The 23025-nt window shown below is 40.3% G+C and overlaps 1 protein-coding gene across 1 annotated transcript in view; it reads right to left on the bottom strand.

Moving 5' to 3' along the window:
• Nucleotides 1-22445, bottom strand: part of SOS1 (SOS Ras/Rac guanine nucleotide exchange factor 1) — a 38951-nt gene extending 16506 nt beyond the window's left edge. The window contains exons 1-10 of the mRNA XM_079968473.1: nucleotides 22314-22445; nucleotides 12811-12936; nucleotides 12251-12382; nucleotides 10887-11051; nucleotides 8640-8849; nucleotides 7438-7581; nucleotides 5915-6025; nucleotides 5733-5831; nucleotides 4446-4573; nucleotides 3122-3777 (exon numbers count right to left, since the gene is read on the bottom strand). Of these exons, the coding sequence (XP_079824599.1) occupies nucleotides 3122-3777; nucleotides 4446-4573; nucleotides 5733-5831; nucleotides 5915-6025; nucleotides 7438-7581; nucleotides 8640-8849; nucleotides 10887-11051; nucleotides 12251-12382; nucleotides 12811-12936; nucleotides 22314-22400 (1858 nt within the window). The 5' untranslated portion in view covers nucleotides 22401-22445. The remainder of the gene's footprint in view (nucleotides 1-3121; nucleotides 3778-4445; nucleotides 4574-5732; nucleotides 5832-5914; nucleotides 6026-7437; nucleotides 7582-8639; nucleotides 8850-10886; nucleotides 11052-12250; nucleotides 12383-12810; nucleotides 12937-22313) is intronic.
• Between the last annotated feature and the right edge of the window lie 580 nt (nucleotides 22446-23025).

Consider the following 23025-nt stretch of genomic DNA (forward strand, 5'->3'; position numbering starts at 1 on the left):
CTATTCAGTATGCACATTTAGTTATAAAACTCATACCTCTCTATCACTTTGTTTGATGTTACTTTACAACAAGTTCAATTTTCCTACTAAATTCTTTTCCTGCAATGACTTCATAGAGCCAAGTAGTTGGTTAAATATACACACACACAGTTAAGTCAGGATGTCTGTCTATGTGATAAATCTCTCCTCAAACAGGCATTTTAAAAAGCTAAAAGAACAACATCTAAAAAAATCATAAATAACCATTCCTGAATGCGTTAAGAAAGGAAATGGACACTATGCTGACGCACAAGCATTCAACGTATCAAAGCTCTATAAATAGAACAGCACAACCCTCCAAGAGAAAAAAAGTTGCAAGCTCTTTCAAAACTGGAAGGGCCAAATCAGGAAATGGAAATGAACTTTTACCACACACAGAACTGTGAACAGAGGCCAAAAAAACCAAAGGCTTTGGGAAGATGTAAAAGTTCTGTCAAATAACCCATACTGAATTTAAATGCCATTTGCTCAACCTGGCCACTTTTGCACCACAAGGAGCTAATGGTCCTGATTCCAACTTCCCATTCATTTACACAAACTAGTTACCAACAAAAAACATTCCTGCATATGGGGTAGAATTGAGAGGGCAAGAGCTTCTATACCAGATGAGCAAACCCACCCACCTTCCCCCATTATGATATTGCAGAACCCAACCTTGTGCAAAAGGACTTCAGCTGACACAACAGGACTTCTCCAACAACCTGCAGTTCCCTGTGTGTCTCCAAAATCTGCGATGCGGGGGTCCTCCAACCCACCAGAGCAGGTTTTGAGGATACACAGAGGAAGAGGGGAAGAAATGGGGAAGAGAGAAAGTCTTGTTGCAGGAGCTGAATTCCATTCTGCTTGCCCATGGACAGCATTGGATGCAACTGTTTATTTTTTATTCAATCTATTAGCTGCTTTCTGCAAGGAATCTCAAAGTGATTAACAAAAATAGAATTCCAATAATACAAAATACATGTTTATTTTAAAACCAGAACACCACTAAAAGTGGTTAAAAAATAAAATCATAAAACAAATAGCTCCTCTCCTCAACAAAAGCTTGATCAAAGACTTACCCAGTTAAAGTACACACAGAGCAAGGAATTAGCATTCAAATGCTTAGAAGAGCAATGCCTTTGCCTGGTGCTGAAAAGATATCAATGTCAGCACCAGCTGATTCTACTGGTGAGAGCATTCTACAAATGGGAAGACACCACTGAAAAGCTTTACTATGGTCTGTTGAAATGATAATGAGTTTATTCTATTTATTGTGCTGATTTGGTAAGAATGAATTTCAGCGTTTAATGCCGAGATCCCCTAACCTATGTATAAGAATATTATTTTTCTCAAAAGTAGCGGCTTTATCTGTTAGAACAGCCAATAGAAACAGCTAGAAAAAAGAAACAGTTGATATGGAAGGACATACACTACTGATAATTTTAAGGAATCATTAGTGATGGAATTTAGATCTTTTAATGACTAATTTAAGCAATTTGAAGAGAATGTGTTTGTTCAGTTAGAAGAGGTGAAAAGAGGTATTGATTCAAGATTTAGAACTCTGCAACTCAAAAAGCAAGCAAGGGAAGCTATCCAAATATATCATCATATTCATGCACAGCAGTTTTTGTTTACTGTTCTCATGAAAAAGAACTGAAAAAGGTATGTATATTTTTCTAGGAACTCAATGGGACTGTGTGCATGCTGCATTCCTGTAGCAGTGGATGCAAAATTCAGCATCCTGCTTTTTCATTTTTTAAAAGCTAATATCTGGCCCTTTTAGTACTTGGTAAACTTTGCAAAAGCTTCAGAAGCCAGAGTAGTGGATGAATATGTTTTTCAATAGGTGCACAAGTAATAGCTTAAGTGTCCTTACCAGTCCTGTAACTAGCAAAATCACAAAAATATGCATATCTATGCTAAAATACAGATTTTGCACAATTTATACATGACCTAAAACCATTCTTTTAATTAAAGCAGAATTTGGATTGGGGTTCCGAATTCCTTTTAGTATGAAATACACACAGCCCTGTATACAACTGTGGCATATTACGAATACTGCATAGCAAGTGCTATTCTTGTAACTATATTCTGCACCAGTTAGCCAAAAAAAGGAGAGAATTCTACATAAAAGTCCTCCTGAATACAATTTCCATGGATTTAACCTTCCTCTCTGAAATGAAATATTAAAAGCTAGCATAGGAAAAAACAAGTCCTAAGTCAGATGAGCATAACCCCACCACTATCAAATGCATCATGCTTTAACACAACATTTAGGGTCAAAGGTGTTTCTCAACTATTTTGTAAAGTGGAATGGCCTTTAGGATACGTGGACAAGTTTAAATAATTAAGATTTCCTCCCATTAATATACTGTAAGCAAAGCACATAAAATAGGAGGTGAACCAATTGCATATGAGGGTACCTTAAATAAGTCTAGACGTTTGCATTCCAAGGACCTTGATTCAATACTAAACTTCTATATTACAATTTGAACAAATTATAGGTAATGTTTTCAATTTATTTGAGACCACCTGATTCAAGTGATTTAAGATAAGCATATTCCTGTATTTTGAAAAAATATAAATTGATATGGTCTTATATATTCATATTAGCACTATTACAAAACAATGTTACAAAACCACATTGTTACACATAAATACTCTCTCTTCTGGTAGGCAGCTGCTGAAGTTTATAGATGTAATAAATTAGTCCGTACTATCTGTTTATGCTTCTGCATGTATACTAGTACAACTGACATGACATTTCAACTGAGTCTGTTTCCTAAAGAATGGCTCTATTTCTGTGTAGGTTTGTTAATGTTAACAGGATATTAATGCTTATCAACTGGATGTATGCTAAAGTCTTTTTGTTCTTTATCTCAGAGATAAATGATCCAGCATCCGAGCTACTGGACAGGTGTAACTAGAGACATAGTCACTCAACTCAAGGATAGCACTAAAAGTTTTTTTACAAACTGCCACTTTTATCAGAAACCTATACCACCTTGATTCTCTGGGTGTATGGAAGATAGAAGATATTAATAAACTAAAATTCACTCAAACATAAATTCAGATATTTTAAAGACCTGGAAAAATTCCTTACCAGCATACATATGGTATGTAAGTCTCTCAATGAGTTTGACAACAGTGCCTGCCTTGATAATAGGAATTCCAGATTTGGGCTGCATGTTTTCTTCAAAAACAATATTCTCTTCAGAATCAGGTTCTGCAAACCTATAAAGCTCAGGACTTGGAAATCTCATCTGTTCCTCCTTCTCTTCTTGTAGCATTGTTACATCTAACATTCGCTCCAGGGTGCTTCTATACTGTAAAGAGATCAAGGCTGCCATCCAGTTGTTTTTCTCTTCTGCCGATTTTGCAGCAAATATAACACTGTTCTCATCTTTCAAAATTATTTCAAAGGCATGTTTGTACTCATTAGTGTCATCTTTATCATTGATCTGTACCTTCCGCATGAGAAACTTTTCTTTCAGACGATATTCTGCATTGCTAGCACCAGGCAATCTTGGCTGGCCATGATTTGATTTACAACAAATCATTAAACCATCAAAGAGAAATATATGTCTTTCATGCTTGGCACCCACACGTGTGAGAGTCCCCTCCATTATAAATTCATTGCAGCACTGTCCTATATCTTTACCCTCCCAACCATCAATGTTCTTCTGGATCTCGTTCATTTTCTTGATCGCTAGCTGCTTTCCCTTCATTTGTTGACTATAGAACCGGCATGCAGATTCACTTTGAAAGAGAAACAAAATGACATTAATTCAAACAGCAGCTGCACATACTAGCAGAAAAATAACTAATGTAGGCTTAACTTTGAAAACAATTAGCCTAAAGAAATATTCAAAGTATATTCCATGAGCCAGCTTCTAACGTTCCAGACTTGAAAGTGCTACGGTCACTGTTAATGTTTAAATTATATGCCTAATACAGAATTCCAGTTAACCAATCAATTTTGATTAAACAGTAAAGTGGCAAGTAATATTTCCTGATTAAGACTGTAAGCATCTGAAAGAAAATCTGACACGACACTGTTGTTTACTTTAAATACAGCACATGCTACAATAACTGCATGAAGAGTTAACAGAAAAATTGTTAGGCATTTCAAATGGTTCTGCATGGTATTTTTATTTCTTAATAGCTAATGAAAAACTTTTTTTCTTGCTGCTTACCAGAAGATTCTCAAGATGCATTCACTAGAAGTGTACAAGGACACACACATATCAGAGACTCTGAAAACAATAGCTATCTGGACTTTGATGTCACTTCCTTTGAAAAAGTAGGCTTGCCACAAACTGCTTTGTTCATTGTTTACTGAAAGAGGAAACTGGAAAGCCTGGCTTTATAGAACAACAAACCAGGCTAAAAGCGAGGGGTGCGGTGGGGGGTGGAAATGCATTTACCTAAGTCTTCTCTTTGCAAGACTTTTTGAGCATATCCTTTCCATACTACTCTGAAGATTAAGTAGGGCTGTAATTGCTTGCTTCAAACACTCTTTGTCCTCTTGATCTTTGCTTTTCTCTTCTAATTGCTATGAAAGTAAAAATAATAGTTAATACTTCTACATAAGTTTACAAATCAGATTTCATCCTTCAGCAGCAAAAAAAGTCCCTTAAGAGATCAAATACAGTGGTACCTCGGGTTACATACGCTTCAGGTTACAGACTCCGCTAACCCAGAAATAGTGCTTCAGGTTAAGAACTTTGCTTCAGGATGAGAACAGAAATCGTGCTCTGGCGGAGCAGCAGCAGCAGGAGGCCCCATTAGCTAAAGTGGTGCTTCAGGTTAAGAACAGTTTCAGGTTAATTACGGACCTCCGGAACGAATTAAGTACTTAACCCGAGGTACCACTGTAATATGGTACAATCTATGAGAAGGGCTCATGAAGCCTGCTCAAGTGTTCACATTCCATCATAGTACTGAGACACTGAGATAGAGGCTGTCAACTGCTATTAGTTTAAGTAAGACTGTTGGAGAAAGGAGACTAAGAAAGATAAATAGTTGCAAGTAAAGAAGCCAAACTGAGGAGTCCAACATCTAGCTTTAATTAAAATCTAGGTGCTAAGTTTTCAATAACAGACTGTTTCCAGTCTATAACTTAAGTGTGTAATTCTACAACCCAGTGTCTAAGTTATAAAATCCCCTTCCCACAGAGGTGTTTCAGGCATCTTCATTAAGTTTTATTCTTTGTAGGCTTAAGAAGCACATTCATACCCCTTTAACACCCAAGATATACAACTCACCCTATTCTCTTGACTGTAATCTAACTTTTTAAAAACCCAGATGCATTTGCCTTGTGCCTTTTACTACCATGTAGGTGTCAGATCAAAATGTTTTAATCCCTTTAAGACATTTTAAGGTCTCCTATTTTAAACACTGGTTTTGTAGAAAAAAGTCACTTTGAAGTTTAACTGTTTTATTTGATTTTGAATTTTTTTTTTGTATCTTGTTATACTTTTAATTATATCAAACACCTTGGGACAAGATTTTATGAAGTGTGGCATATGAACACTGTAAATTCATATTTACCTACATCAGCACTCTACTTGCCAATTGTGCACTGTTCTTCAGAAAAACCCCAGTGCCAAAAGCAAGATCACATGACAATATAAGTGGGCTGCAAATGCTATTTAAAATTAAACGTAAAAGCTTTAAAATATTAGACGCAATCATGTTCACCACTCTCTTACCTTTAAAAGTTCAAAATAGTGAAGGCAATGGTAAACAGGAACTAGAAGCAGTCTGGGTAAAACATACTGAACAGCTTCTTTAAAACCATCTCCTATTGACTAGAAATGAAAAGATATTTCAGTTTCACAAACAAGTCCAATTATTACATCATTTGCATTGTAAACTTTACAACTTAACATACCTGTAAATAGAATGCTGCACCAGGCTTTGACAGTAGGCTAAGAAAATGGTCATGAAAACCAGTCCGCAAAATATCTTGAGTGTATGATTCATAAGGATCAAATGCTAGCTCCTAAATAAAGGATTTTAGAATATTTTAGTTTATTCAAACAGTTTCAATGCTATCATGCAATATACAGATAGATAGATAGATAGATAGATAGATAGATAGATAGATAGGAACATGTTTACTGCCTTATGTTAATTTGGGAACCCAATCAATATTAGTGCATACCATACCAGAAACTGGCCAATGCACCAACATTCATTGGATTCCAATTTGTTTTGGTCATTAGCAACTCAGTGGAACAGGGAGTAAAGCTTACATGGTAGAACAAAACAAAACAAAACAAAACAAAACAAAACAAAACAAAACAAAACAAAACAAAACAAAACAAAACAAAACAAAACAAAACAAAACAAAACAAAACAACACCTAGGCTCCTGATTGTAACTGAAATTAATTACTCAGTTTAATAATATACAGTGCTTAAGAGTATAAGTATATTATATTATATAATATATAGATAATAATAGATTACAAATGATATAGAAGTTATATAGAAAGAAATTAATACAAGGTAAGACAAAATGTTGCGGGACGCAGGTGGCGCTGTGGGTTAAAGCCTCAGCGCCTAGGACTTGCCGATCGAAAGGTCGGCGGTTCGAATCCCTGCAGCGGGGTGAGCTCCCGCTGCTCGGTCCCAGCGCCTGCCAACCTAGCAGTTCGAAAGCACCTCCGGGTGCAAGTAGATAAATAGGGACCGCTTACCAGCGGGAAGGTAAACGGCGTTTCCGTGTGCGGCTCTGGCTTGCCAGAGCAGCGATGTCACGCTGGCCATGTGACCCGGAAGTGTCTCCGGACAGCGCTGGCCCCTGGCCTCTTAAGTGAGATGGGCGCACAACCCCAGAGTCTGTCAAGACTGGCCCGTACGGGCAGGGGTACCTTTACCTTTACCTTAAGACAAAATGTGTTCGAGCAACCTTCGTATGATAGAGTTTAAAGCAGGCTTACTCAACCACAGCCCTCCATATGTTTTTTGGGCCTACAACTCCCATGATCCCTAGCTAGCAGGACCAGTGGTCAGGGATTATGGGAATTGTAGTCTCAAAACATCTGGAGGGCTGAGGCTGAGGCTGAGGAAGCTTGGTTTAAAGCAACTGGATATAATTCACCTATGAACTAATAAGTAGTATTGTCTAATCAATAAATATTTGGAGATGAGAAGAGATATTTTTTTCTTAAATATTATATACCGAAACACACTAGAAGTACAAGAACATGTACAGCTAGCTGTGTACATGGTAACTGGTTTCTAACAAGTAATCTATCCCTCTAAGTCATGCAGTTGAAATTTTTAGCCAACATAAACTGTTTAGAGTATGGCATTACGGATATATTTTATTGCAGTTCATAGGATACATCTAGAATTTATTAGCAATGTGTCACATATAAGCAACAAATCTATAAATACTATTACCTACCTCAGCTAAATCTTCAAAACAGCTTCCAACTAAGGGATGGGGACTACCTTCATCTGTCATTTCTACTGTGTCTTCAATATGGCCCAACAACTTCACACTAAGTTCATGAATATCTGATATTCGACTGAATATATTTTCTACATCCTGCAAAAATAAATGGATTGATAAATAGTAATTGGAGGTGGGAGTTAGTCAATCAAAGCAAGATTAAATACTGCAGAACCTGAATAATACAGATTTCATGGCGACTATTTAAGACATAAGAAAAAAATGTACAAGTATTGGCTTTCCTAACAAGCATTCACTGTTTGACTAAAGAAAAATCTCTCCTGCCCTCTCCCCAAGTTATGCACAGATGTGGCTTTCACTTGGAACCAGGGCTCTTTAGATCCCAACCTTTACTTGGATTAATAATGCCACATTAGAAAATCCAGGATACCTGTAATGAGGGCAGGTTTGAGGGGGGTAATATCCCGTTTCAGGTCTCCAAAGAGGCAGAAGCAAGCTGGCTCACATATAACCATGAATTAAGATGTAAATCAGTCTTCAGGAATTTGTCCTGCTAGTCACTTGATTGTCTGATAAAGGTTTTAAGTGAAATACATGTATGTATGTATGTATGTATCTGTGTGGTGGCACCTGTAACCTGATTGACTATACTAGCACCTCAAATAGCATTTATATAAATGTTTTCAGGGTTTAAATTTGAATGTGAGGAAGGATGCACTCACTAGCTTTACATCCTATCATACAGGCAAAGTGAATGTCTGCATCGAGGAGCCTGCTTTATTTGTGCATGTTCTCTGCGTTATTCACAACCTTGATTCTGCGGGATTCCAAATCATATAATGACCCTTACACATGGATGGCAAGCTACAGACATTCAGCACTAACTTGTGGGTGAGTGCAGAGACAGGCTGTTGAGAATATGATGGAGTGGCTTTGCTAATTCATTTATTAAATGTATATGCTACCCTTCTGTCCAGGGCAGCAATGAGCACATTCCTGCTTCCACACATCCAACCAATCACCCACACAGTAGAGGATACATGAATTTAAGCTTGTAAACAGGGCTACAGTATTTTTTTGGTTTTCAAATGCTTATGCTCATTAAGTTTTTGTGCTAAGACTGTACACCACTCAAACTGAATAGGCTTTTCCAAAACAATCATATCAAAATTAAATTAAATAGCAGTACTTACATGACCTGAAAACAGCTTAGGGTTGGTAATAAAAGGTTCTCTAAAAACTTTTATTACAAGATTTAGTTCTCTTATATATTGTCGAACCTCTGCCATGAATGACTTTACAAGATCATAGTAGGTTTGTTCTCCAGAAGTAGAGGGTTCTTCATCAGATAAAGTCAGCGTACTAATATCCTCTACATCCTGATGGAACATATCCATCAACACCTATTTAAATAAAGGTGGGGGAAAGTAATAACTTTTGAGAAAATATGTAATCGAAGTTAAAGCGAGCCCTGGGGAATAAAACTGTTACTAATCAAGCTGAAATCAAATATAGAAGAAGGCAAGCTGTGCTGTGTATGATCCCAGTCTCTAGGAGACTGGCATCATACATCTAAGTTTAGGTTGCTTCACCTAAAGTCGTTCAAAGTACCTAGTGTCGTGACCATAAAGGGAAGAGAAAAATCTAAATTCTATATTCCCCAGACTTCAGTCTTCTAAGATACACTTGCTACTGAGCTTAATTCAAGGTTTTTGCTATTGGTGTACAAAACCCTGAACAACTTGGGCCCAGGATCATTGAGATCTTCAGAGGCAGAATTATTCATAATCCTGCATGAACAAGAAACACCACCTGCGTCAAAACAAGCAGCTGAGCAGGCACCACCCCTGCTAAGTTCCAGGTGCCAGGTTAACACAGTTTTACTACAGAAGGGTTTTGCACTATGAATGCTGTTTTGTGTTTTTTTACTTTCTGATGTTTTAGCTTATTATTATATGTTTTGGCTTTTGTATATTTTATGCTTATTCTTTTTGTGAGCTGCTTTGAGGCATGGAGTGAAAAGTATATATTTAAAATTAATAAATGGAAATCCAGATATAATTCAGCTGAGGGGTTCACTATGAATATTAAACTGTTAGAGTGCGAATAATTAGGATACAGAAGTTCAATACTGACTGAAGCAAAAGAAATTCACCAGACTCCATTAGAATTTTTTTTTATAAAAAATGGGTAAAATCCAACACCACACTAGTGAACTTTTTATGTGCAACAGGACTTCCCCTTTTCCCCCAGCATTGCTCAACTCTGCTCTTGTGGGTTTGGGGCTGCAGAGATTTGGGGCGGGAGGAGGCAGAGAAGCAGTGAAAGCTCCACTACACAAGTGAAAGTGCCTTCCACTGGAGGGTTAAAATTTGATGTCAATAAATCTCACTTGTGACCTGAGAAACTGGAGAAATTTAATATAGAAAATGGAACATATTCTCTTCTTGACCAGATAATGGTTTAATATCTATTATTGTATCTATTATTGAGCTCCATTCATAACCATTAATCAGTATGCTAATACCATTAATCACTGAAACAATAAAGGGGCAAAGGAGGCAACTTCTGACTAATAATAATAATAATAATAATTTATCTATACCCCGCCCCGCCCATCTGGCTGGGCCTCCCCAGCCACTCTGGGCGGCTTCCATAGAAAATTACCCGTTCTCTTGCAACCTCTTGAAAATCTGCTCTAAACAGCTTGAGGATACTGCAGAACAGCATGAGAGATGGCAGATCACAGAGTACAGGTAACTTGCATCTTACACAAAGGTTCAGTTCCAGGGTTCCAGGCATAAACACATAAAGCCAGGAACTCTGGGAACCTCCCCACCCCTCTAGGTGGAGGGCTGCTTACACAGATTTGGGGAAGATTTGCAAAGGCTCTGGCAGTGTCCCAAAGCCCTCCTGATTCTTTCCCAAAGTTGGGTAAGCCCACAATTACAGTTGGGGGGGGGAATAAATAAATGGGGGAAGAGTTTCCTCCATTCTCTATATATTCTGCCTCACTTAGGCAATAGCTTAAGTAAAATAAAAGTAAGATGTGAGTTACCTGTACAGTGATACCTTGGAAGTCAAATGGAATCCATTCTGGAAGTCCATTCGACTTCCAAAATGGTTTGGAAACCAAAGCACGGCTTCCGATTGGCAGCAGGAAGTTCCTGCAGCCAATCAGAAGCCATGGAAGTTGCTATGGATGTTCAGGTTCCAAAGAAAGTTTGCAAACCGGAACAATCACTTCCAAATTTGCGGCATTCGGGACCCAAAACTTTCGTCTTGCAAGTCATTCAAGATCCAAGGTATGGCTGTATATCATTTCCCCCCTTCCACTCATGCAAGATCAAAGCCCCTTCTGTTTATGGACCCATGTTGTTTGTGGAAGGACTCTTCTGGATCTAAAACATTTAGTAATTACAAATATAAATTCTACCTACCTTATCAGCACACATTGCCACCTTGATGTCTTGTTTTGTAATTTCATCATGTCTAATATTCCGTACATAGTTCCCAACCAACTTTAAGATATCTGCAGAAATGTATTCTAATACTGCCACTATGTAAACAGATACTTGGTGGTCAACTTTATAGCCCAGAACTTCCTGAAAGAGAGATAACTTATTCTAGTATGTTGGGCTACACAAATGCACCTAATAAATTCATGCTTTTAAACATCTACACCAATTTGCTCCTGTGTCATATAAGCATGGTCATTTTTAGACAGCTAACAACAATGTAGTTCTAGCAATAATGCTTTTGCTGAAATGTTGAGTTACTGGTGACAGGAGCATCATAATTGTTAACACCACACAAAGTAACTTAAATATATTTCTTATTAGTCAAATTGCAAGCAATTATTATAGACTTGTATCCAGCCCTGTGTTCTGCAGTTGTAAAACGTGAAAATATAATGCTGGGGATCATTAGGAAAGATAATGAACATAAAACGTATCATAATACTGTTATACAAATCTCTGTTTGTATAACTTGGAAAACTGTGTTGCCTCACGTCAAAAAGCTTGCCTCACATAAAAAATGATATTGTAGAGCTGGAAAAGGTTCAGAAAAGGCAACAAAAATGATCAATAAGGTAGAGCAAATTTGCTTTCAGGAAAGATTACAACATTTGGGGCTTTTAGTTAAAAGATGAGTAAGAGGGGACAGGACAGAGGCATACAAATTTGTCCGTGGTGTGGAGATAAAGAAACAATTTTCTCTAACTTTTGCTTTTCAAAATGCTAGAAGTTGGGGATACCCAATCAAGCTGAATGTCGGAAGATTCAGGAGAGACAAAAGAAAGTCTATATAAACTATGGAATTCACTCCAACAAGTAGTAGTGATCCCCACCAACCTGGAAGGCTTTAAAATATGAGACCAATATTAACGCTTATGCCTCTGAATACCACTTGCTGGGATCTGCAAGTAGTGAGAATGCTGTTGTGCTCAGGTTCTGCTTGCAGGCTTCCTACAGACAGCTGATTGGTCACTATAAGAACAAAGTGCTGGACTGGATGCCCGTGGCCTGATCAAGCAGGTATTGCTTCCAAGTCAAGGGAAGTGTTAGACTGTGGCAGTCAAATTCTGACTAATTACACCAGCTAAGATTTATTGAATTCTAGTTAGATCTCTTACTAGCTAGGATCAGGGATTACTTTAATAAGATTTATAGATTTGAGTGAAATCTAGGTACAGTGATTTTAAAAAATCTGTTCTTTATAGGAAGTAATTCAGCTTTGAAGAACAAATGGGTATATTCTGTTAATTTTACAACATTTTATACACTAAATTTAGAATACTTACTTTTAACAATGGGTGGATTTTTTCTACTGGGAGAAATAATGGATTTCTTCGCTTCCGCTTTTCAATTGCAGACTGTGCATCAGCTATTGCCCACTTATCAATAGGATGGGGAAAGCTTTTTTGTACACGATCCTTTTAAAAAATAGGAATTGCAGCTAAATATATAATCAGCACCATTACATTTTTTTAACAATATCTTGTCACTGAAGGATATCTAGTTTGGTTATGGAAACATTATTAATTTGTGTAAGAACAGAGATGTTAATAACAAATCTATATATTTGCTAATAATTTTCCAAACTTAACACCCCCCAATGAAAGGTCAAAATCAGAATCCTCATTATTAATTAATTTATATGCTGCTTTCCCACAATATATTTGTACCCAAAACAGCTCACAGAATAAGGTAATAATAAAAAGCATAGAAGAATCAAATAATTTAATACAATATTGTAAACAAAACAAAGTGTTAATAATCCAGTGATGAATGAATGGAATAATAATATATTACCATCAGCAAATAACAGTAGTGCATAAATAGCTACAAACTCTTCTTGTACCTCTACATCCAGGAAGCTTCTTGGCTGAGCTTGGCATAACATGTTCAGCAACTGCAGTATTAACTCCTCAACATACTGCAAAGCATCTTCAGTAGATGACAGCTTAGGGTGGACTTGCATCTGAACCTACAGTCAACATAAAATAAACAAATGTGCATATCATACAAAAGTTCTCAAGAGCATCTTACAAGACTGAACACAAAGAAAACAATTATATACTTTGCTTTTAAAATATGAAACTGGGTGAGATCCAACTGTGCCAGTAGCAGCAACAAAAATTCTCCTGTCTCTCCTTTTATTGCATTACAATTTGAATTCTATGCAAATCATATAGCATCTGGCACAGTACAATTGCTACAAATCATTAAGTGGTCCATGTTGTCACTCAGCAATGAGTGTGGGTGTGGAGTGTGAAACTGGGAAGCCACTGTGCTGCTGCATAGAGCCCAATGGCTCCTCTCCAGGTGCAAACCAGATAAACAAACCAGGAAGCCTTGGCTTCAAACTATGTTTGAATGAAGGATCATCATCTGGAGAAGCCATGATCAGCAAGGTTGGCTAGTCACTGTACTTGTTTGGACAAAATAAACCACAAACTCTGATTCAAACATAACAGGAAGCACCAGCTTCTTGGTTTGTTTACTCTACTTGCACCAGGGAGGAGTACTGTACACCAGCATGCTGTTTGTTTACACAATTAACCAATATACGCCAGAAGTCTGACTTATCATTACATGCTAACAAGGCCATTGTCTAAAAGATATTTAGCTTCAATTATCAAGTTTCATTTTGAGTCTCATCGATGTCAAAACTGAAGGTCTGTGCAAACTGAAACAAGCCTAAGCTCTTTCTACATGTTAGCTGATCTTTTACTTTGTGTGCATTCACTTTATGCAGAAGAGAGAGACAAGCGAGAAGAGGAGTCACAGAATGGCCTGATTTAGACCTAATGACAAACCATCTTATTGAATGAGCAGGTGCAATCTGAGCTTGTGCATCCCCACCCCACTCTAGACATGCAAAGGGGAAGAGATGAGATGCTTCTGTTTGCTGTTTGTAATCATTCACTCCTGTTTTCTCTTAACTGACGGGAACACTCTAAACAGATTTGGCCCTGTATACCTGAAGGAGCGTCTCCATCCCCATCATTCAGCCCAGACATGGAAGTCCAGCTCTGAAGGCCTTCTGATGGTTCCCTCACTGTGAGAAATTAAGTTACAGTGAAAAGGGCAGAAGGCCTTCTCGGTAGTGGCACCCTCCCTGTGATATTCTTGTGAGGAAGCTGGTAAAATGTGGGTTGAACAAGGTAACGGATTTGTAGCTGGTTGACTGACTGAACCCAAAGAGTACTTAATGGTTCCTTGTCATCCTGGGGGAAAAGTGACAAGTGTTGGTGCCGCAGGATTCTGTCCAAGTGGGCCTGTTGTTGTTCAATGTCTTTATAAATGACTTAGATGGAAGAATTGAGGGGATGCTCATCAAATTTGCAGATGACACCTAGGAACGGATTGAGAGCTAGAGCGCAATAGCGCCTTCACCTGGTGGTGTATTGTGGGTGGAACTTGCCTGCTCCTGACTCCCTCGGTGAGCTGGGTGCTGGTGGTGGTGGGACTCCCTCTGCCGCCAGTGCCTGGTGGGAGGAACAAGCGGCCTCCGCTGGGGCCGATGTGGCTCATTCCTCCCTCCATGTGCTGGGCTGAACATGGTCACTAGATGGCGCCCTTGAGTCACAAAAAAGACTCATGCTGGTTTAATTTTGAATGCTGGCTAATTCTGTAAGTTAAGTAAGTGTTGAGTGAAGCAACACTGCATATTGTGTTAGGATCCAACAGTGTCATGGCCTGTAAGAGAGGGGCTGCTTGCTATAAACAACACCTACAATAAGTGGTCCGCAAAACCAACTGTCTGGACAGTTGGTATAAAAACACTGCTTTGACTTTTGCTCTTAGGAGTGAGGGAGTGAAAAATCACTAGGTACTACAAACAATGGGCTGGATCCAAACTAAATTAACTACCGTAAAACCAGCAGGGGACATTAGTCACGACTTAACTAAGTGCAACTAACTTAATTGGGATCCAAGGGAATGACTGGCTATCAAGCCCAGCCAAAATGTCTAGACCCCTAAACTCCATCAACATGTTGCTCTTTTCCCAATTACTAATGGCAGAGTTTAAACCCATTATTACAAGGAAGACAATGCACAAAGTGAAGAGGTGTCTTTCTTCTCCACTGCAATCAAAACAGAGGTTGCCTCTCTGAATGGCTAGAAGCCTAAGGAAAAGAGCCTCTAATTCCAAACACTGAAGGGTGAAACTCAACATAAGAGGAGGGGGAATCTCTGTACTGATTGCCATGTGCAAGAAAAAAGCACATTGTGTACTTTGTGTTTTCAATACAAACTCCCCCCAAATGTCTGGAATTAAGGAAAAATAAGATACATTGTCACTGCTACATATTAAAAGTCACTGTTTGTTCCTGATGGTTTTTTGGCTTGAAGAAACTACAGTACAGTACTTGGTCTTTAATGCAATCTCACTGCATTGAAGTAGACTGTTTTGCACTGATAATTGGTTATCCTTTATTATCCAACATGTAATGTTACGCAAACAAGAGAACCAGGAGGACCATGTCCATGATGCACTTTGTCACAGGTGCTATTATGACCTCTAGAAATGGTGAAATTAGCTTTAGCTTAAGAAGCAAATATTTCCTAAACTGAAGCACAATATTTCCTTTCCAGGTAATAGAAATCCTGTTATCTAAAAGCATTACAACCACTACAGAAAACACTGGTCTTACAAAAGTATTGCCTACAGCAAATGTATAAAGTGTGGAAGTAATAATACATGTGCATACATATCTGGTGACACCTGGCCCAATAAACCTTCCCAGGAGCACGTACGTTTATGTATTACATCCAATAATTTACTCATTGTTACAGAAAACATCCATTTGAGAATTACTGCTGTAATTCTCACATGGAGTTGAAATTGACTTCATGCTGTTTTACAAACATAAATAGTACAAAGAAAAAGGCATGCATGAATGCACCCCATGGCAAAGAAGTATTAAATTCAGCAGAACAGAAGCTAATAAAAAAATGGTATCCAACTGTTGGTAAGGAATTTGTATGTTTTGTGTGAATATATGTTTCAAGGGGGACGCAGGTGGCGCTGTGGGTTAAAGCCTCAGCGCCTAGGGCTTGCCGATCGAAAGGTCGGCGGTTCGAATCCCTGCGGCGGGGTGCGCTCCCGCTGCTCGGTCCCAGTGCCTGCCAACCTAGCAGTTCGAAAGCACCTCCGGGTGCAAGTAGATAAATAGGGACCGCTTACCAGCGGGAAGGTAAACGGCGTTTCCGTGTGCGGCTCTGGCTCTGGCCAGAGCAGCGATGTCACGCTGGCCACGTGACCCGGAAGTGTCTCCGGACAGCGCTGGCCCCTGGCCTCTTAAGTGAGATGGGCGCACAACCCCAGAGTCTGTCAAGACTGGCCCGTACGGGCAGGGGTACCTTTACCTTTTACCTTTATGTTTCAAGGACCTGTCTCTGAAAACTTCACTGCAAGCTAAAATCTCCTCTCACCCCCATTAAGATCTTATTTTAGTATATGTTTACAGATTTAGCCCTATACCTGGCAAGGCAAGCAACATTTCGTGCCTGCCAAATAAGAAATCAAAGTAGTGCACTACTAAGAGATCTGCACTAAGATTATTCCAATAGGAATCCACTTACAGTTAAAACAGGCTCACACCAGTTTTAGGTTTCACTTCTTGCTCCCTTCCTGAGTTTTTTCTTTATTTGGGCCCTTTGCCCAAACATGAAGACCTGATTTGTCTGCTTTTTAAAATATCTATAATTCAGTCCCACTGAATTAGGCTGTAATCCTAAACATATTTCTAGGCAGTAAGTTTGATCTCTGTGAGATTTTATGCTTGAGTAAATACGAGCAGGATCACACTGTTGTTGCTGTTTCTAGCCAGAATGGCACCATTCTGGTAATAAAAGGAGACAACTGCATGGCTATGTTTGTGATGGCAATATGGTAGCCAGTTAAAAGCAATCATGCCAGAAGAGCAGGTAGTAGCCTAAATACATATATGAAATAGATACAGATGTGAATGCAGATATCAGCATAGGCTGCTTTCTGAAAGTATTAGCCTCTCCAACAAGTTTATTTTAGATTTCTAAATGTAGAGGGGGCCATTTTTAATTCACAATTTCCAGCCAGAACCAAGGTTACTCTATAAAACAATTTCAACAGCAAAGTTAAATGCAACACGACATGTTAGTCATCAAGACCACTGTATTACAGATAAAATTAGAATTACACATTTGCTAGGCATACAGTCAAACTAATAAAATGCAACAGGTGACATTGATACATGAAGTCTAAGCTGTGCTCATGCAAGTCTTATAGCACCCCTCAGCTTGGTGTCTTCCAGATGTCCACTGGAGACGATGGGGGTTGCAGTCCAAAACATTCAGAGTGTGCCAAGTTGGAGAAGGGTATTTTATCATCTTAAGCCGCCTGAAACATGGCATTGTTTTCTTTTTTAAAATTTTGTAGGTATAACAATGCTGTCTAGCACTCCATATTTCAGCTTTTATTAAAGGATTTTGAGGGCATATATGTAACAGTGTCATTCTACCTCTAAAATGGTGAAATTAAACCTTACTTATATTGGGTGGTATCCAATTATGCCATACTCAGAGTAGACCCATCAAAGTCAATGAATTTCAGAACTTCAGTCCAATTATTTCAATGAAAATATTCTAAGTATAAATAACATTGGATATACTGTCCATTCTTTTTACAGGATAAAACACATTACTGTGTACACAAATAATAGGACTAACAAAAAATGTTGGTCTGAACTTTAAGTCACCTTTGTTCTAAATGCCACCACATATAAGGATATTGTAAAACTATTTTTCCCAGACAACTAATAAGTAATCAGTCCCACTGCATAACAAAGCTAGATGTCCACTGAAATCTGAAGTATGTCCAAAGCAAAATGAAGTTAGCGGACATTTTAGACTAGAATACAACTTAACAAGTAAAATGCACTGAGTACTTGAAAACTGTATTTTATACTCCCTGGGTTACTGACCCAGGGTTAAGCACTAAAAATGCATTGATATAACCCAAACCCTGTTTAAATCACACTGAAACCACTGGTTCTTAAGTGCTTAACCCAGGTCCTTACTTCAATGAAGAAAGTGTGATAAATACAATAAAAAAAAAATCTTTCAGGCACACAAAACACAACACAGCATAAATCTGTAATCTTTTTTGTCTCAAACAAAATGTAATGTTGTAATCAAACGTCTATTAAGGCCTTAAAACTTACGAGTATTTATTGTTATCAAAACTGTAACCACATTAATTTTTAACTGTGACTGCAGTAATAGAAAATTTAAAGCAAGTATGGTCAATATGTGTGAACATTTAAAAAATAAACTTCTTTTTACCTTAAAGTAGTTCTAGAAAGTTCTCACTAAAGCCACTCCAAATGTAACACCCCTGATCTCCATGGCTAGAGGATTGGGAGTATGGAACAGGCTAGTGAAATCTCTTCAACACCTAATTACCCAGTTATCTCTAAACTGATGTTAACACTAACTTTAGTTTAAAGCTAAGAGAGTTTAAATAAAACCAAGGTTAAAAGAGAGTTTGCAAGTAGTAAAGTTAATTATGGGTAGAATTAACCATTGTGCTGTTCTGAAAAGACAAGAAGGAGGAATTAACGTTCAGTAAGGGAAGTTAGAAGAGAACATGATTAGAAAACTTGAAAAGTTACATCTGGCTTTATACTTTAATATAGGTGGATTCAAAAAAATCAATGGGAGGTAGAAATCTTATTTACCAAAACAGAATGTCTAGTTGTCTTTTAGGGGCCAGACGGCTTGAAAGTTGTATTTTTCAATGCAACGTTTTGGTTCCTTAAATTCATTCTGATAGCGCAGATAAAATATAACAGATAGAATTCTACTGGATATGTTGCTAGTGTGTGAAAACAGTCAAGATCGAAGGATCCCCAGGCATGCACCTCCAGATAGTGGAAACATCAGGCACAATCCTGGTGGCACCCAGGTATCTTCACTTGGTCACAACTGGCCAATAGCCAGGTGCAAAATGCGCCCGGTGAATTTTGAACGCTGCTACCACCTCTCACCTGGGAGCTTTCAATTAATGACCCATAATCTCACTTGCTTTTCCCTCAGGGTCCTTCCATCATCTGTCACTTTCATGTGGGTGAGGTCCTTAGCCCTCAATGGTTTTTCAAAGGGAAGACACCAAAGGAGTACCATAATTCTCTGAGGTGACTCCTACTAGCATTGGCCCATCACTGGAAAGTCCTCTGCCTGCAGCATGCCTGGCTATCTCTCCCCATGCTGAATCACATCCTCAGTATACACGGAGTCCAGCTTGCCTGCTTCAATGCAGCATCAGCTGCAGCTAATTAATACTGTCCCATGCACCAAATTACCAGCAAATAAGTAAAGGCATGTAAAGAATTGCACTGCAAGAATCTCTAGTCACGTCATCTAGGGCTGCCATATGTGCAGGACATTACTGGGATTTCAAAGGTGGAAGTGATGTCTGGGGGGAATTTCCGGAAGGCACAGTTTTGTCCTAGATCTTCGGCATGTAAACTGAGAAATCACGTTTTTGGGGGGTGTTTTGGTAAAAAAATAATAATCTCAACAACATTGAGGTTTGTCTAAGTAAGCTCAACAACTTACTTTTTTGAAATACAGCAACCCTACTTTACACTCTGAACCAAGTTTCCTCAGTCCTCCTTTCCCCACCAAGTTCCTGACATCCTCATTTTTGAAATCAGCCCTGAGTGCTCACTGGAAGGACAGATCCTGAAACTGAGGCTCCAATACTTTGGCCACGAGAAGACAAGACTCCCTGGAAAAGACCCTGATGTTGGGAAAGATTGAGGGCACAAGGAGAAGGGCACAACAGAGGACGAAATGGTTGGACAGTGTTCTCGAAGCTACCAGCATGAGTTTGACCAAACTGTGGGAGGCAGTGGAGGACAGGAGTGCCTGGCGTGCTCTGGTCCATGGGGTCATGAAGAGTTGGACACAACTAAACGACTAAACAACAACAATATTTGTTTGACAACAGCCTCAGAATAACTTCAATGTGCCCCTGATTTTAAAATAAATGAGGCTAATGAATCTTTTTGAGAAAATCAGGAAAGCAAGTTTTCAAGTTACACAAACACATTTATGCATTATTCCAGCTTCAAAATACTGGTGCATGATGTGTATAAAGCACAGCCCATGTATTTTAGGGCTGGTAGACCAATCATTAGAATATTGCCCTAGGATAAAGAAAGCAGGCTTCTCAAAGTTGTGAGTAATAATTGTTCAGTGCACCTAGATATTATGTATGGGTTAAAATGTTACCAACCTCACAAGATAAAATGAACCATGTTCAGGTAAAAAAGTAAACCTAGCTAGTGTTTTAAAAAGTGGTTATCTGCACAAGCACCCAGGGAACAAATTAAACAACAAATTACAACACAGATCTAGCAAAAACAAATACCACCTTTATCCTATTAAATTCTATGCACTAGCCATCAGTCAATAATGTTTAAAAACTAATCAAGCTCAATACAGATTCTGATGGAGCAGGACTTTCATCACTTAACTCTAATTGTCAAGAAACATATATTGGTAGCAACTATACTGGAATATAATACAACAGCAAATGACATAATTTTCTTCAGTGAGGCAGGTATATCTGAAGGATGGATGGCGGCTAACAGATTGAGATTGAATCCTGACAAGACAGAAGTACTGTTTCTGGGGGACAGGAGGCGGGCAGGTGTGGAGGACTCCCTGGTCCTGTATGGGGTAACTGTGCCCCTGAAGGACCAGGTGCGCAGCCTGGGAGTCATTTTGGACTCACAGCTGTCCATGGAGGCACAGGTTAAATCCGTGTCCAGGGCAGCTGTGTACCAGCTCCATCTGGTACGCAGGCTGAGACCCTATCTGCCTGTGGACTGCCTCGCCAGAGTGGTGCATGCTCTGGTTATCTCCCGCTTGGATTACTGCAATGCACTCTACGTGGGGCTACCTTTGAAGGTGACCCGGAAACTACAACTAATCCAGAACGCAGCAGCCAGACTGGTGACAGGGAGCGGCCACCGAGACCATATAACACCGGTCTTGAAAGACCTACATTGGCTCCCAGTACGTTTCCGAGCACAATTCAAAGTGTTGGTGCTGACCTTTAAAGCCCTAAACGGCCTCGGTCCAGTATACCTGAAGGAGCGTCTCCACCCCCATCGTTCTACCCGGACACTGAGGTCCAGCACCAAGGGCCTTCTGGCGGTTCCCTCACTGCGAGAAGCCAAGTTACAGGGAACCAGGCAGAGGGCCTTTTCGGTAGTGGCGCCCTCCTTGTGGAATGCCCTCCCACCAGATGTCAAAGAGAACAACAACTACCAGACTTTTAGAAGACATCTGAAGGCAGCCCTGTTCAGGGATGCTTTTAATGTTTGATGTATCATAGTATTTTAATATTCTTTTGGAAGCCGCCCAGAGTGGCTGGGGAGGCCCAGCCAGATGGGCGGGGTATAAATAATAAATTATTATTATTATTATTATTATCATAACATTCCAGTCTAAATTAAAGACCAACTGTCATGCCACATTAATATATTTGTCTAATATTCAGTATCATCTGAACTATTTAAAATGCTGCCCATCTTCCATTTGGGAGCAAAGTGATAATCACACCTACAGCTCTCCTAAAGAATATCACTGCTATATTTTTGTTGTTGCTTAAAGTCATGTGCACATGTATCTGGCACTTAAAGTTCAGATCATTTAGTAGCTATCCTATAGGACCATGTTGGAAAGTGGAAAACCAGCTATCTACCCCAAGTGTTCTACTGGCAGGCATTTATTGATTACATTTATATTTATATCTCACCTTCCTTCCAACACACAGTGGCATATATAGCTCTCCTCCCTCTCCAATTTATCTTCACAACAACCCTGTGAGGTAGGTTAGGCTGAGAGACAGCGACAGGCCCAAGGTCACCCTGCGAGCTTCATACATTACCTTGTATTTTATTCTGCAAACTGCCCTGAGATCTTATGATGAAGGGCGGTATATAAATCTAATGAAGAATAATGAGTATACAGACACCCATGAGCACAGCAGACAGGTTCGCAGGATGTCAACATAGGCGCATGAAAACACTGACTATCCCCAAACCGATTATGTGAAAGTCGGAGTACTGGAGCACTGCCAGTTATCACACATGCCTGTCGGCATCCCCTTGCGTTACGTGCAAATTCGGGACACACGCACGCACGCATACACACGTATTTGTCCTCACCTGGGGCTGTCACCAATGACACGTGGATGTGAACATGCAGCAAACCTTGGGCATTTGCTATGGTGGCGAATGTACCTCCCATAAAACGCGCAGTCTTCCCACCCCTTCTGGGTCCCCGGCGCCCCTTCCTCACCTTCTTCAGGGCTGGCACGAGCAGCCCCCGCCACTTGGGCGCGTTCTCCTCGCTGAAGAACTCGTACTGCAGCGGCGGCGCCTGCATCCTGCCCGCGCCGTCCCGCGCCCTGTGAGGGGAAGCGGCGGCAGTCACTGCTGGGGCCGAGCCGCTCGGCGGTGCTCCGGGGCCCGGAGCGGCGGCGGCGGGCGACACCCGGAACCGGAGGAGGGCAGAGGCGGCAGCAGCGGGAGCCGCCAGGGGTGGGGGCAGCGGCGGCGGCGGCGGCGACGGAGGGACCCAGCCCCGGGGGGCGGCGGCGACATCCCTTGCCCGCTCGCTCGCCGCCCGGCCCGGCCTTCCCTCACTCAGCGCCGGGGCTGGCCTGGGACAAGGCACCGCCGGGCATCCTTTCCCTCGCCCTGACAGGACGCGGCGAGCGGGGCCGAGGGCGGCCGAAAGGGCGACGAGGGGAAGCCCTGCCCGGCAACGGCAGGAAAGTGACGGTTGCTGAGGGGAGGGAGGGGCAGGGTCCCGAGCGCGGCTTTGAATTCTCGGGCGGCGCGAGCGGGGTGGGGGTGGGGGCTGCTCTTCCCTTGCCCTGACGGTTACAACCGCCGGCGCGTGCGCAGTCGGCGCAAAGGCCGACGGGGCGTGCGCAGATCGGGTCGCCTCCAAGCTCTCCTCCCCTTTTCTTGGCTTCCCGCAACCTTATTCTCGGGAAGTCGATCCG

The sequence above is a fragment of the Podarcis cretensis genome, assembly GCF_951804945.1.
Source record: "Podarcis cretensis genome assembly, chromosome: 3".
NCBI classification, from domain to species: Eukaryota; Metazoa; Chordata; class Lepidosauria; order Squamata; family Lacertidae; genus Podarcis; species Podarcis cretensis.